At 37.4% G+C, this 14,829-nt stretch overlaps 2 protein-coding genes across 2 annotated transcripts; one reads left to right on the top strand and one right to left on the bottom strand.

Annotated features, from left to right (window-relative positions):
* The first annotated feature begins 3,161 nt into the window (after positions 1-3,161).
* On the top strand, positions 3,162-11,081 carry ankmy2a (ankyrin repeat and MYND domain containing 2a). The gene is made up of 10 exons (XM_041987054.1): positions 3,162-3,515; positions 3,866-3,930; positions 4,227-4,365; positions 4,475-4,573; positions 5,218-5,378; positions 6,691-6,905; positions 8,051-8,186; positions 8,380-8,508; positions 8,636-8,765; positions 9,569-11,081. Exons 1-10 carry the CDS (start codon positions 3,449-3,451, stop codon positions 9,691-9,693), a joined length of 1,266 nt encoding a protein of 421 aa, XP_041842988.1. The 5' UTR covers positions 3,162-3,448; the 3' UTR covers positions 9,694-11,081.
* Positions 11,082-12,195: 1,114 nt separating this feature from the next.
* Positions 12,196-14,614, bottom strand: LOC121641124 (leucine-rich repeat-containing protein 72). Its single transcript, XM_041987067.1, has 8 exons — positions 14,527-14,614; positions 14,403-14,445; positions 14,245-14,318; positions 14,085-14,154; positions 13,287-13,368; positions 12,725-12,838; positions 12,537-12,626; positions 12,196-12,466 (listed from the first exon to the last, which is right to left on the bottom strand). The coding sequence occupies exons 2-8, from the start codon at positions 14,415-14,417 to the stop codon at positions 12,369-12,371; spliced, it is 543 nt and encodes a 180-aa protein (XP_041843001.1). The 5' UTR covers positions 14,418-14,445; positions 14,527-14,614; the 3' UTR covers positions 12,196-12,368.
* Positions 14,615-14,829: the final 215 nt, after the last annotated feature.

Genomic DNA, 14,829 nt, shown 5'->3' with positions numbered 1-14,829 from the left:
CTTGGGGGTCCCGAACCACTGTTCTAGATTAAACTATACCTAATTATACATGAATAACCTTTAAAAGACATTAGTCATTAGTTGTGTGGCCAACAATTAGCTCTGCCCCAGGCTATCTATATAAAAATTGTATTTATTATTACATCATGATACATCAATGAAAAAATAATTATGAAAATTATATATCTCTGCAAATCTATCCTTAAAATTCTCCATTTTTATGTCGATTTTTCTCTCTTTGTTTCGTTCTAGTTTTTGTATAAGTGCACATTGGATCCATTTGACAGGTTTTTAAAGGTGCCAGATTTTTAAAGTACAGCACACAAATTGAGTTCATAGAGAAATTCACAGGAACAGAATGTATTCTCATCTGACACTGACCTCCCTTATAACATATCCAGGTGGCATGTTTGTCCAAGAGAAATTATTCAAAGATGTATAATAATATAATAACATTCAAAGAATATGGGGCCTCTACTGGTAATGAAATCAACTGTGTGTCATTGTTAAAAATACTATCTATAAAGGTAGTGTTCATGTTGAAAAAAGAATGCATTTTAGTCTTAACCATGACTAACATTTTCCAATTTAAACCAAATGATTGCCTAAAGGCAACAATGAGGATGACAAAGTTTAGTCATAATGTGTTGTGTTTACATGAAATTAATTAAATGGGAAAAATTCTTTATTTATCCCAGATGGAATTGTTAAAATATTGTAATAAATGTATGCATGTTGCCATGGCTAAAAGTAAAATAGTGTTCATGAAAGTGATGATTGTGTTGGAAAGAAAATAGATTTTTAAACTCAAACCAGGTGAGTTTACTGCCTACAGGGAATATTTTTGTCCAAACCATGATGGTTTTCAGACTTAGCTGACGTAATGATCATAATCTAAATCCAATAAGCTCAGCAGTTAGCAGCTCCATCCAACCCCCACCTTCTTCCTTCTTATGAAGGACATGCAACAAACTTGACAGTGATGTCTGCTCTGATTTGTAAATGCCAATATGAGTTGTATTTCCCTCATACTGCTTGTAGTTATACTTCACTGGATGCCATTATGAGTCATGTCTGAAGGTGAAAAAAATGAGAGATGAAATTTTTAGTTAGATGACATGTTACCCCTCCACTTATTCAGTTTATAGTTTTCTCGACAGTGCTGTTATGTACATTTTGTCAGTTGGTTTTGTGAAGGTCCACTGAAGTTGGTTTCCCTGACACTATTCCCATAGCAATTTCATAACTATTTGCGCCTTGAATCATGTGACCAAAACATCTAAGCTTTTGACTATGATTTGTTTTCATCAAATTTACATAGCTTATTTTAAACTACTTATTAATGAAAATCATGCCCCCTGGCTCTACACCTTTGCCACATTTTATCATGTAAAGAATATGTGGACATGCAAATCAGCCCCACCTCATTCTGTCACTGGTATCCTGCAACATTCAAACTTATTTCAGTCATGCTATGTCTTCGAGAGTAGAAAAGACACCATATGAGCATGATTAGGTTAAAGTCTTAGAGAGGCAAGACTGAAGTAAGGCTATCAAGCTGTTCATAAGGCAGACAAATATTAAACCAGGTCTGTCCTGTTCCATTAACCTCTACAGTCTCACTTCCAATGTGCAACTCTCTTATTTCATCACATTAATGCTTCATGCAGAATTTACATATTATGTGTTTTAGAAATAAAACTTGTCCCATTACATCACACATAGACTTAGTTAACCTAATCTTCTTAATGTAAGGCTTGTAAACTGGATATTATTGTAACCTAATGAGTAAAAAGATTTTTACAAACTCATGTAAATTTCAGCTGTCTTTAAGCTGAAAAGAGCCCTAATTCAAATTAGTAAAATCACATTAAAACGAAGTGCAGCTCAGTGACATAGCTGGCACTGAAACTTGGCACAAATACTCTTGTAAGACATGGGGCTACTTGCTGATGCCTCTGGGTGTATATGATCTCAGTTTTCCTATTATACCTTGCCTATATGCAATGGACTGCCTGAGGGGCATCTATCTATGTGTCTGCACAGCCCAAACCCTGGGTCTTTATCTTGTGGTACACCCCCTGCCTCTTATCTAGTAGCTGTGGGATACCCAGGTACTTGTGGTTATGTCTCCTTGCTTGCCCTCTTGGAATTCCATGTCCCCAATCTTTATTTTTCTTAACTTCTGATTTCTAATCTGTATTCTTTTCTCTTTTCTTATGTTTAGGTCACTTTGCCTGTCTTTATGATCTTTTGTTTTATTAGCTTAAGCCATTGCTAAAGAGGTATCTTTTGATATATCAATGTTGTTATTTAGTTTAATTTTTTTCGGTCCACCATTCCATCAGAAAAAACAAACAAACAAACAAACAAACAAACAAACAAACAAAAACAAACAAACAAAAAAACAAAACAATGGAGTTTCCACAATCATACAAGTATATTTGTTGTTCACTTTAATCCCCAATTTCCTAAGGATGGAACCATGTCGAAGGTTTCATGTGTGTCACGTGTGATAAAACATAACTTAATCAAAAGATGAACTTGGGGACAAAATGCACAATGCAAAAACTTCAATACAACTATTTTTTTTTAATAAAGTGATGGTGTACTTACACTATATTCATCAAATTAAATATAAAACGAAAGGGGATTTTTAGAAGCTCTCACATCAATTTATTCATTTTCCACTGTGGTTTAACAATTTTGGAGTTTTTATTAGATTTATTTATTGTTTTGTAAATTATTTTTGACGATATGTCGTATCTTCTCACGTGCGCCTGTGAAGCGTCTATGAATGGACCAGAGCCGTTCTTAATTTACATTATAATATGTCTTAATATTTCTGTCAGTTATAGATATTTTTGGGGGAAAATTATTTTATTTGCCAGAGTACACGTTTATTCTTTAAAAACACATTTTTGCTGTGAACGAGCACCCCCCCCCCCCCCCCCCCCCCCCCCCCTCCTGGGAGATCTTAGTGGTACATTCCAAATGACACGGCCTCGTGAGCTAGTAGTATGCTATTGTCGAGCTGCAGCGTCAAAATTATAATCAAAAATCGAGCGAAAATGGTTCTTATTACGTTGTCTTCCACGCTGAAGACGAAACAAAAACAAGCAGGAGTTTTTATTACGCCCGGAAGACGTAAAACGTCACGTCCGCCCCCTGTCCAATCAGCACCCTTCCCAACCCCCAGATTTTGAACGGAATTGAATAAAGGCGATTAAATGTGTTTTCCGTGTAAACCTAAATACGGAATTACAATTTTTATGTAAACGCGAAGGAGAATACTTTAATTCCGAATTATTTTATTCTGAATAATTAATTCCTTATTAAAAACACAATGTAACCGTGACTGTCAGAACCACTGACAGTACTAATATATTTAAAAACGTGGCGTAATTTTTGTGTCATTGCATCTTCGTTTGACATTTGAACCACCAACATGTCTGCTCCTAAGAAGGGAGACTTGTCTTCAAGTGAAAAGGAGTTGTTTGGAGTTATCAGTGCTGGTAAGCCTCATCGGCTAATGCTAATCCCTAGTTAGCTTGTAGGTTAAGATACATATAATGCTACTGGGTAAATGTTACATTTGTTGCTGCTTCCCAACAACTTAGCTTAAACGTTAAGTTTGGTTTAGTTCGCTGGTATGACTTGGTAGCAGTTAATATAAAACCTATAAGTGTGAGTTTACTTTCTGTCTCGTTATCATGATCTTTAGGAAAACTTTATGTAACAAAGTATAGGCTAACGAGCCATTGGCAAAGCTTAAATATGTTTTTTTTTTAAATATTATTATTATTATTATTATTATTATTATTATTATTATTATGTATGATTTAATTGTGATCTTTGTTTTTAGGAAATGTTCAAGAAGCCTCCAGGCTGCTAGGCTGTAAGGATGTTCGAGTCAACTGTTTGGATGAGGTAACAGACCATTTCTGACAGGCTTGACAACTTTTTAAATAACCTGAGTTGAATTTAAAGTTATGTTTGGTTTTCTAATTGTTTTGACTTTAAGTCAGTTATGTATAACATTTGTCTGGTATCAACTGTCAGCCCTATTTCCATTAGCTGAATTTTTTTTTTTCTTTTTTTTTTCTTAAATTTGTTCTTGTGTAAATCTGATTATTGGAACATTTATAAATATATATGTCATATTTTTCCACAGTTTTTACTTATTGATGAGTTAAATAGTCACTAAGTTTTTGCCTCATTCACAGTATGGGATGACTCCTCTCATGCACGCTGCTTACAAAGGAAAAGCAGATATGTGCAAATTGCTTCTGCAACATGGCGCAGATGTCAATTGTAATGAACATGAACACGGATACACAGCACTGATGTTTGCCGGCCTTTCAGGTGAGTTTCAGTGTAACATGTTTGTGTTGTTAATCAAAGTAATTTGATTAAAATTATTGCTTCAAACCTATGTGGTAATGTTTGAACTTCTTCCCCTCTGTGTCTGCAGGGAAGACTGATATCACACGGATGATGCTGGATGCAGGGGCAGAAACAGACGTAACCAACTCTGTTGGACGGACTGCTGCACAGATGGCAGCCTTTGTTGGTATGTTGCAATGTAACGTGTCCTCACTTTGTGCATTTGCAAGGACGGATTTCTTTATCAGTTATAATATTAACTTTTATATTTATTTCATGGCATGATAATTTGGCTGATGTTTTCACTTGTCTTAATCCAATGACAGAGACTGACTTATTAGAACAAATGCTGGTTATCAAATTTATATCCAAGTTTATTTTGGATTGTTTATTATTATTATTTTTTACTTAATAAGCTTAAAAGACAACTTTTACCTTTGTCTGTACTCGTAACCTTCATTATGCAGCACTGTGGTGCTCAAATATCTTAGACCTGGTTTCATCTCTTCGTATTCTTCTTTCCAAGCAGTCAGACGCTTTTAGTCTTTCAAAGTTTTCTTGAGCAGTCATTTTCAAGGCTTTCTGAAGGTCTGTAAAACTTGTTCCTTTGGTTTCTGGCTGCTTTCAACTCTTTTTCATTCCAGTCCTAGAACCTGACAATTTTGAGGCAAATGTGTTGTCAGGCAAGATGATTCACAAAGAGCAATTACTTAATTTTCATATTTCAAATCGGGGAATTTGAAACTGACCCTTTGGAGGATAAAAGAAGAAATGGTATTTATTAGTAGTGCTTTTGCTTGAAAATAAACCACCTCTTTTTTCCCTCTTCAGGGCAACACGACTGTGTGACAGTGATCAACAACTTCTTTTCCCGTGCCAGGCTTGACTACTACACCAGGCCTCAGGGTTTGGAGAAGGAACCCAAACTGCCTCCCAAACTGGCCGGACCTCTGCACAAGGTCATCATGAGCACCAACCTGAATCCTGTTAAGGTAGGACCTCACTAGATGATGTATGCAGGTTTCAAACTGGACACAGTAAAGTTTAAATTTTTTTAAAATTGTGTTTCAATGCAGACTACATATTCTGCACACTTCAGAGCTACAGCAGCCATTTGCAGCTATTTTTTTAAATGTCAGTAGTGAATTTCCTTCCTATGAGAGAATAACAATAATAATAATAATAATAATTTTAAAGACTTTCATATGCAAGACAAAGTCTACAGTTATTTATCTCAAAGCTTTGACCAGAACATGCTGTTTTTTCTGTGTAAACTGTGGTATGGTGTAATTGCATCTCATGCTATAACTTTCTTGAAATCACTGGCGAGGTTTAGCTAGATTAATAAAAGATTTAATCACAATTGTGGATTTTAAAAAATGAATCCTGATGGAGACTTAGCCAGTAATAGAATACCAGTAAACTCAGTGTGATCATGCTTGTTCTAAATTGTGGATGTGGAATATTATGAAGTTGTCCCTGTTATTAATTTGCAACACAACCCAAATAAAACTAGAAGTTTAATCCAACAGAAACAACACAATGAAGGTTATTGTGCAGAACCTCAAGGTATGTATTGTCCTTTTCTAGATAATACTTATTAGGTTTAAGAGCTGAAGTTTCACTTCAGGTCTTTTGACTTGCAAAGCTGCATTAAGACTACAAAGCCTCTCACTTTAGTTTCTTCCTTTAGCTCAAATTTCACATCACTTTGCACACAGGATCTAATGTAATTAAAAATATAAGTTACAGACCAAGATGTGGTTAACAGTAATCCTGGTCTGTCTTCTTTTTGTTATTGAATAATGCTGGATTTGATAGACCCTGGATATAGGATACTGGTACTCAAACTCAAACTTTTTGATACATTTTCTTTGATTTTTATCTTAATCTGAGATTGTAAACTTGGAGTTTCCAGTTCCTATTAAACACATCATAAATACAGCTTTGTTTTCAGAAATTTAGACTGCTGTCACAACAACAAAGCAATAAATAAGGGAAATAAAAATATTTTTGATTGAGTTATGTTCTTAAGTATAAATGCATTCACACCTGCAAATGTTGCAGACATCAAAACAAAAAAAAGTTATGGAAATACCAACAGAGGGCTGCATCTTTTCTGCAAAGAACTCTTGAGTATTCCGCCTTAAGAACTGACTCTGAGGGATTATTTTAGTATGAATTTTAGTCTTTAAAAAAAAATATATATATATATTTTATGCTGTATGCTGTCAGTTACCTAAGGGGGAAAAACAATGTAAAGATCTGATGTTTTATGGGTATTATTTCTCTCGTGTTTTCCAGTTGGTGATGCTTGTGAAGGAAAACCCACTGCTTGCAGAGGTGGAAGCTCTGGATAAATGCCGGAGGGTGATGGAGCTTATCTGTGAGAAGTGCATCAAGCAGCAGGACATGAACGAAGTTCTGGCCATGAAGATGCATTATATCAGCTGCGTGCTGGGAAAGTGTGCCTCTTTCCTCAAGGATCGAGATGACAAGCTGGATGGCCTCATTAAAAGGTGGGACCATAGCTGGTTTTCTATGACAGATTAGGTGAGATTAAGAAAAGATGAATGGAGATTAGATGATTTAATATAATTTTTTTCTGCATAGTTCAGTTTTAGTTTAAAGGTCCCATATTATGCAAAATTCACTTTTTAATGGTTTTGGAACAGTCATACTGGTCCTCCCGCATGTGTAGGAGACCCGTAAGTGTGAAACTCTTTCAGGCGCTCCCTCTCCCCCCTGCTCCACCTCTAGGGAAGTAAGCGCTGAAATGAGCTTGTTTGAAAGCGTGTACGTTATGACGTCATAAGGGACAATAACCACTCCCCACAGAGCGATGGACCCGTCTACCGGCTCTCAAAGCCCGCCCTCTAAAAATCACCTAGCGCCCAGTGTTTTTCCCTCTTCGGCAACCCTCGTTAGCGGACATGGCTAAGCGACAGAAGCACTGTTCTGTTTGTGGCTGCATAAATGAACACGAAAACGTTTTTTTACTTCCATCCACTGAACCCACGAGGACTGAGTGGATTAATTTTATTTTTGGAGGAAATGTACCCGGAAAACTTCCAAAGGTTTTGCATGTCTGTGGCCAGCATTTCAAAGAGGACTGTTTCCACAACATGGGGGCATGGAAAGCAGGCTTCGCCAACCGTTTGAAGCTGAAGCCAGGTTCAATACCAACTGTCCGTGACACAGCTGGAGAGGTAAGAGCAGTACTGTTAGTCTTCTTGCTCGAACTTCTTCAGGAATGGGTTTCGGTGTTCCGGCGTTTGTTTATCCTTCACTACGCTGTAATCAGCGTCTAGTAACCGCTAAGGCCTAACCTGTCAATCACCTCATGACGGGCGATGCGATGGGCGGAGCCAACAGCTGAGCTGCTCCACCAGGGTTCCGCCCACCATAAACGGCACATTTCTGAAGCTGCTAAAAAGAGGGAGGTGAAGAGAAGCCGCTGCACTCAAACTGAGGGTCGATTTGTCCATACCATGGCGGAAATATTTCATTTAGATATTAATGAATGGTCTCAGATTGGGAATAAAGTGTATAATATGGGACCTTTAATGTTAAATCACTGTGTAATTGCAATGTTTTTTTTTCAGTTGTTAAGCAACTAATGCCTGTTTCCTGAATTTCTTGACTTTTGATTCCTGTTCTCCAGTTTGCTGAAGGGTCAGGACAGCGATGGTTTCCCTGTGTACCAAGAGAAGTTTATTAGAGAGTGCATCCGGAAGTTCCCGTACTGTGACGCAACGCTGCTGCAGCAGCTGGTGCGGAGTATTGCTCCTGTAGAGATTGTAAGTTTTGTTTGTCTGTCTAAAAAATTACCCTCTAAAATATATGCTTTCTCTGTTATTTTGAGACACTTTGAAGATTGTTTTGTGGCCTTTTAAACCTGATTGAGTTACTGACACAGTCGCAATTCAAAATTCTGCGTGATGTTGTGCGCATTGGCTGATGGGCTTTCTTGTCCTCTTTACGTCACTGCAGAGTCACGACCCCACAGCTCTGTCAGTGCTGACTCAGGCCATCACAGGTCAGGTCGGCTTCATGGATGCAGAGTTCTGCACCACCTGTGGGGAGAAAGGAGCTGAGAAAAGATGCTCCATCTGTAAAATGGTGAGCAGCATAACTAAAGATAAGCCAGGTTCAGCTGAAACAAGTCTCTTTAAAAGACAAACATAAAAATTAATTGATTTGAGAGCTGTCTTTAGATTAGATTAAATCATGGCCTTTTCTTTACCAGGTGATCTACTGTGATCAAGCTTGCCAAAAAATGCACTGGTTCACCCACAAAAAGGTTTGTAAGAAGCTTCAAGAACAGCGAGAGAAGCATGAAGCAGAAGCAGCCAAACTGAGGATGCAACAGAATAAAGGTATTACTTGTTCTGTAATAAAGTAACTCAAAGCAACTACAACATTTAAAAGCACCAGAAAATGTTAAGAATTCAAAGAATGTTTAATATAAATAGATGCCTACAAACACAAATGCATAAATGTGACGGGAACAAAAGTGGAAGTAGGCCACAAACCAGCCCCTCGTATATGGGCTCCTCCCTTAACCCCAAAACCCATAAAAGCTGTAGAAAGCACTGACAGAAACTCTCAACTCAGCATATAATTAACCACAAAGCAGAGACTAACAGAACAACATTGTCTGGCTGGTGGAGGAGACCAGGACCACCTCCTCTGGCTTTATACAGACCAGTGTGGCTGCAACCAGCCAATAACTGGAGACGGAGAGCCGAGGTAGATGACAGAGTTGCTTATAACATGGCCCCCTGAAAACTAATCGTTTTAAAAGAGCAGACTTGGGGGAAGATAGTTAAACTCTGGCTACAATGTCATGTGGATATCAGATTGTGTACCACCATCTCCTTGGTTTTAAATTGGATTATGTGCCATTCCCCTCTGTTGACATGGTAATGAGAGATGACATCAAAGTAATGCCAGTGCTAATCTTGTTAACAAGATTTTTTTATACATTTCAATTTTATTTACTCAACAATAAGAACAGAGGAATTTAGCATGAACTATGGAAGTTGCTGCCATCACTGTTGCTGTAAAAGCCATAATGAGGTCACTTCTTACAAACCACCTTCTTAATTGGAAGAAAGTTTAGAAAAAACAACATATAAAGATGGCTGATTGTAACCTGAACTGATGTCTTTTGTTTCAGAGGAGAGTGCAGCAGTGCAGGAGGCCACAGACTCCATGCAGGAACTCTCAGTGGAAACCAACAGCGATGTTTCACCTTTAAACTCTGCTGCAGACCCAACTTCCATCCCAGCTGCAGACAACTGAGAAACATCTTAAGTGTATGGCAGCAACCGCCTTCTCCATGGTACATCCATCCATCAATCCACCCACTGCAGACAGAGAGAAGCTGGCACGAAGACTGAGAACCAGGCAGAGAACCTATATTTCTCATCAGCCTGAGACTTTGTCACCGGAGCAGAAAAATAGTTGCTCGTGCTACAACTGTCATCTTTTTGTCTTTTTCAAATGTTATCGTCATTTGTGAATGTGAAAACTTCATAAGCTGATCTTTAGGAGGAACTGTCGGAGATATGCGAAGATCTAACGAAGTGGTTCCCAAATCTTTCCCCTTTTCATCAACGACAATAATGTCAAGCTCCTCCTGATCCCACTACCACATGCACCCCGATGCTTACCAAGACACGTATGAAGAAATGTGCCACGAAATACTTCTTTAGTTGAATGGTTGCTTTTTAAAACTATAATTAAAACCATGTCAGTGGCAGAAGGAGCTATCACTTCCTCTGCTAGGCTAGGAAACATCTGCAAACTACTTCAAGTGAGTTGAGCTTTTGATGTCAGAGATGCTGCAGACTTCCTGGAGTAGCGTTATAACTTCTTTAGCTTCACACTGTTAGATGCTAATATTTTGCGACATACTCTCTTCTTTACCCACCATTCATCATTACCATTACTTAACCACTTCCTGGTCAAGCCTAGGGCCAGATAATCCTCTTTATTTTATTTATTTTTATTGTATTATTTTTTTGATAGTTTATTTTCTTATAGTTACGTTTCTTTGTGGTTTATTCATCATCTTTTGCCCATTGGTACTTTCACAAATCTGTCAGTGTTTTGCTAGCAATGCGAAAACTAAGTTTTATTTAGCCTTGCCCCCCCCCCCCAGTTTGGGAACCACTGATCTAACGGTTGACATCCACGATGGAACGTAAAACTGCCTTAAACTGTAGCAAACTATGGGAAACAAGTGATGTAGCCAATCAGAACAGTTTGATGTTTGCTGTACAGCTGATTGTTGGGATTATTTTGTACTGACAGCCTGACTGTGGATGTTATGGCTGCTCAACACTGACCAAAAATGTATATGAATATTTTTAAATGTGAATGATGTAAACATGACTTTATTTTAGTGTGTTGTTAAGTATGTTACTGCTCAGGATATTTCCGCTTAGAATGAACGTTTTTGTTTTCCCCAAATTCATCATGCTTATTCAGTATTGTTAAGGAAAAAAAATCTATTTGCCTTTTAAAAGTGTGGCTTTGGTTTTGGTGTTTATTTATTGTGCAGCCTGAATGGATAGAGACGGTGAAATCAGACTCTATGTCCCGTTTGTGTTTGTTCTGGATGGTGAGGACTTTTAGTTTTTCAGCCAATGTGATCTTTATGTCATTGAATAAAGACCAACTTCAGATTTTTGTCTCTCTTATTAGCATCTTTTTTTCATGTTTCTCTTAATTTGAGAGCGATGATCTGATCTAAAAGTATCACAGTGAAAGGAGATTCCTGAGAAGTTGCATATACAATTTTTGATGCAGTTCAGCTATTGATGGATTATGAAACAAGGTGATTAGATACAAATATGTCGACAGCATATTAGCCTCTTACACAAAAACAAAATGACTGCAAACCATGCAGCCGTGTTACTTACGTTCCTCTTGTTTCCAGTTGTGCTGAATTTATAATTTACATCTGTAACCAGTTTGCATCTGTTGGATATTTGAGACACTTTGAGTCTACAAAGGTCTTTTCTGTCTCATCTTGTGACAAATTTGGTAATTTTAAAATCATTTTTAGTAATTTGTGTTTGTCATTTCTGTCATCGGTCTTTTATGTGGCCACTTAGTGCTCTCTGTGCATCACGCTTTCCCAATTTTGAATCTTATTTATATCATTTAGCAAATTATGCTGGTAATTTTGCAAATTTGTGGAGGTTTAGGTCTCACATAATTTTCTAACCTTAAAACTTTGTGCTTTTGACTAATTTTGAGGGCACACTGACATTTATTATGCACATTCCCAGAGTTGTCATTGCTCTGCAGAGTCCTGAGGTTGAGAACGTGGGTGGTTCAGCAAAGAAATGCAAAATGATATTACTACAGGAGGACGAAGGAAGAGGGGGGGAATGGATGGTGAATTAGCTGTTGTTAGGGTGCGCCAAAGTGAGTAAAATCCGCCAAAGTTCAGTAATGGGGCTTGAAATGACATTTCCTGAACATTTTATCTCTTATTTAGGTTCATTTGCTGGAGGGTCTTAACATTTTCTATCTTTGAGGCTCATTTTGCATTGCACTTTGCTTTTTTAATGCATGACTTTGAGCATTTTGCACCATCTTATGTTCATGTCTACAATGAAAATGTGAGAATTATTTGAAATCCATCTGCTGCTTGAATTTTGTGGTTAAATCTAGCAAATTTTGTACATTTAGTCTGTTTGTCTCTTGCATCTATTTGTGACCATCTTAGTAAATTGTTCCATTTGCTGTTGTCACACATCAGTTTGTGCACAACAAACTGCATTTTTTGTTTGCACGCATCTCGTTTATATTGCTTTGGGAGTCACTTTTGGTTCTTTTTGTCTCCTGAGATATTTTACTTGATTAGTTTAGTTAGCCATACTTATGATTCCCTGCAACACACTTTGGACAGAATCTATCTGCAATAAAATGTATCAGGTTCAGATCTTCTCTCCCTTTGTGGGCTATGTAATATGTCTGCCAAAAGCCACAGACTGGAGGACACGGAGATGATCCTGGTTGTAAATATGGAGAGATCTCCTCCTCTCTGCTGGCTTCACTTCTGACAACACAACAGACACAGATTATGTTAAGTCAGAAAAAGGTAATAAGTATAGTTTTATAAATCATACCTTTTCTGTCCAAGACCTCAATGGAAGGCAAACAGTGGATAACATAGTCACGATACCCAGGCTCATGAGATGCAGGATTCAGGAAAAAAGCTGTTTTGGAAAAGAAAATCTAGTCACATTGTTGATGTGAACACTGGTGGATCTCTGCATCAAAAGCTTATTTATGGCTCTGATAGCTTGTCACTCACTGGCGTTTCGAAGTTGCTGCATCCTCCTGAGCTCACGCACTGTGTCCTCCAGACCTCTGATCTGGTTGTTGTGGAGAAACAGGAGCTGAAGGCAAGTCAGATGATTTAGGGCACCTGTGTGAAAGATGGAAATTAAAAATTTAAATAGACATGATTATCAACACAATACCTTCATTGATAAAAGAACATCTCTTTATGGACTAAACTAGAGGTCAACAAACTTTTGATCAAAAGCTCATGTACTTCTAAATCTTTCTAAATTTTGGCTTTGAATAAGCAAAAATAGCATTATTAGGGCTAAAGTATGAATTCTCTTACAAATGAAGTGTTTTTTATGGCTGCAATTGAAGAATAGGATTTATCTTCTATCATCATTTTTTTGTTTGTGGTTAAATCTGCATGTTTTTGTTTTTTTAATGATTTGTCAACAGTGAATATTGTGTCCTGCTAAAACTACATCTAAAGCCAAAAGAAGTGAAAAAAAAGAGTATTAAATATAAATAATATTTTAAGGGCGGTAATTTTAATCCCATTCGCACTTAAGGGGGAAATAAATTTGAACCTGTCACAGACTTGATGTTGTTATTTTGAAGGTAAAGTTCAGTCAAGCAGCAGTTTAGGGAATGACAGCTGAGCTCTCTGATCTAAAAGAATTAGAGAAAAAAAATCACAAATTTCTGTAAAGAATGAGATATTTTAGGTATATAAAAGAAGGAATACATGTTAGAATATTAAGACAAATGACCAAAGGTACATATGAAACATTTTCATATCAACTTAGCATAAAAGTAAGGAAATGTGTGTTGTGGTGATTGTTTTTTGTTGCAACAATGCTTCTTGGCAGTTCATCTTTCCTGTTTATTTCTTTTGTAGATGGGTTGGTTCCCATGGAAACCTTCTAAATCTTCTCTGCCAATGCTAAAGGGTTTATTTGGTATTGACTTTTTGTTCAACAAAGACTTCCTGCAGAATTTGGAAGTGGAAAGGATGGAAAGGTCTGCCTGCAGTCATGGGGGGCATGCTGTTTGTGCCAGAGTGACCATTACAACCACACTAGCTTATTTGAAATAAATGCAACAAATGCTGGTTGAGGAATAGGATGCCATCGCACAGCAGTGTGTGTCCAAACTAGTGAGCAGCATAGGGCGACAATGCCAGGCTGTTGTGACTGTGTGTGGTTACTCTGGACTGTGTGGTGTGAAGTCCCCGTTTGGTATATTAATCAATTGCTAAATTGACAACATGCATTTTTCAGGTTTCAATCATCCTTTTTTTATTTTTTAACAGCAGGTTTTTCCCCTTTTTTTGGCAGTTTTATATCTATACATACATGAGCCATACATTCTGTTTCATAAATTACCTTGTTATTGTTGAGCCACAGTTTCCTCAGAAAGCGAAATCTGAGTAGGTCAGGAACACAGCAGAGATTTCTGTTCAACAAAACATCAACAATCTGTCTAAACAGACTTATATTGGTGAAATTAGCTACAGTATGTCTTTGAGTTACAGTTTTGTCTTACTTTTTGGCAAAGTTGAGCTGGCTTACATCCATGTCCCTCCTTATTCCACACCTCTGGAGAGAGTCTTTGATGTCCTGTGTTTAGTGAGAGAAGAGGAAAAACCTCATAAATCTGCATTCATGTAAAAATGTTGACACTGTTTGAAACAAATAGCTCACTTTAGCCAGCTCCATTGTTAGTCTACATCAGTCTTGCTGGTTGCTAGGAAACAGAAAATAATTCAGAATTTCCTATTTCAAAAGATTAGATTACTTAATTGTTTGCTTTTGTTAATATTTGTACATTTTGAGCTTGTTCGGCAACAATTGCCTACAGTTGAGAAAAACGTCCAGCAGAGGGCAGTGTTCTTCCACAAATAATAAGCAAGCCGGCTGCTTTTTACAGGTTTATTCACCCCATGGTTCCTAGTTTACTGGCTGACCAACAGACAGAAACAGAAACCAGTAAGATTCAAATTATAACTTAAATCAGTTGATTTTATTACTCTTTGACATGAATCCCTCCCCTTTTCTTTTTATTTGACATCTTATATATGCCGCCAAAGCTTCAACTTATTTCTGTTTTGACACAGCTGAAGCCTCCGAA

The sequence above is a fragment of the Melanotaenia boesemani genome, chromosome 6 (genome assembly GCF_017639745.1).
Source record: "Melanotaenia boesemani isolate fMelBoe1 chromosome 6, fMelBoe1.pri, whole genome shotgun sequence".
NCBI classification, from domain to species: Eukaryota; Metazoa; Chordata; class Actinopteri; order Atheriniformes; family Melanotaeniidae; genus Melanotaenia; species Melanotaenia boesemani.
This window is presented reverse-complemented; position numbering and strand designations above follow the sequence as displayed.

Bases quoted from the DNA above. Each gene is read 5' to 3' on its own strand.
- ankmy2a (XM_041987054.1), top strand. From the start codon at position 3,449: ATGTCTGCTCCTAAGAAGGGAGACTTGTCTTCAAGTGAAAAGGAGTTG. The intron at 4,366-4,474 runs GTGAGTTTCAGT...CTGTGTCTGCAG, and splicing joins GATGTTTGCCGGCCTTTCAG to GGAAGACTGATATCACACGG. The intron at 8,766-9,568 runs GTATTACTTGTT...CTTTTGTTTCAG, and splicing joins GAGGATGCAACAGAATAAAG to AGGAGAGTGCAGCAGTGCAG.
- LOC121641124 (XM_041987067.1), bottom strand. The intron at 13,369-14,084 runs GTAATTTATGAA...TAATTCTTTTAG, and splicing joins TGTGGCTCAACAATAACAAG to ATCAGAGAGCTCAGCTGTCA. The intron at 12,839-13,286 runs GTTCAAATTTAT...TCTTTCACACAG, and splicing joins CAACATCAAGTCTGTGACAG to GTGCCCTAAATCATCTGACT.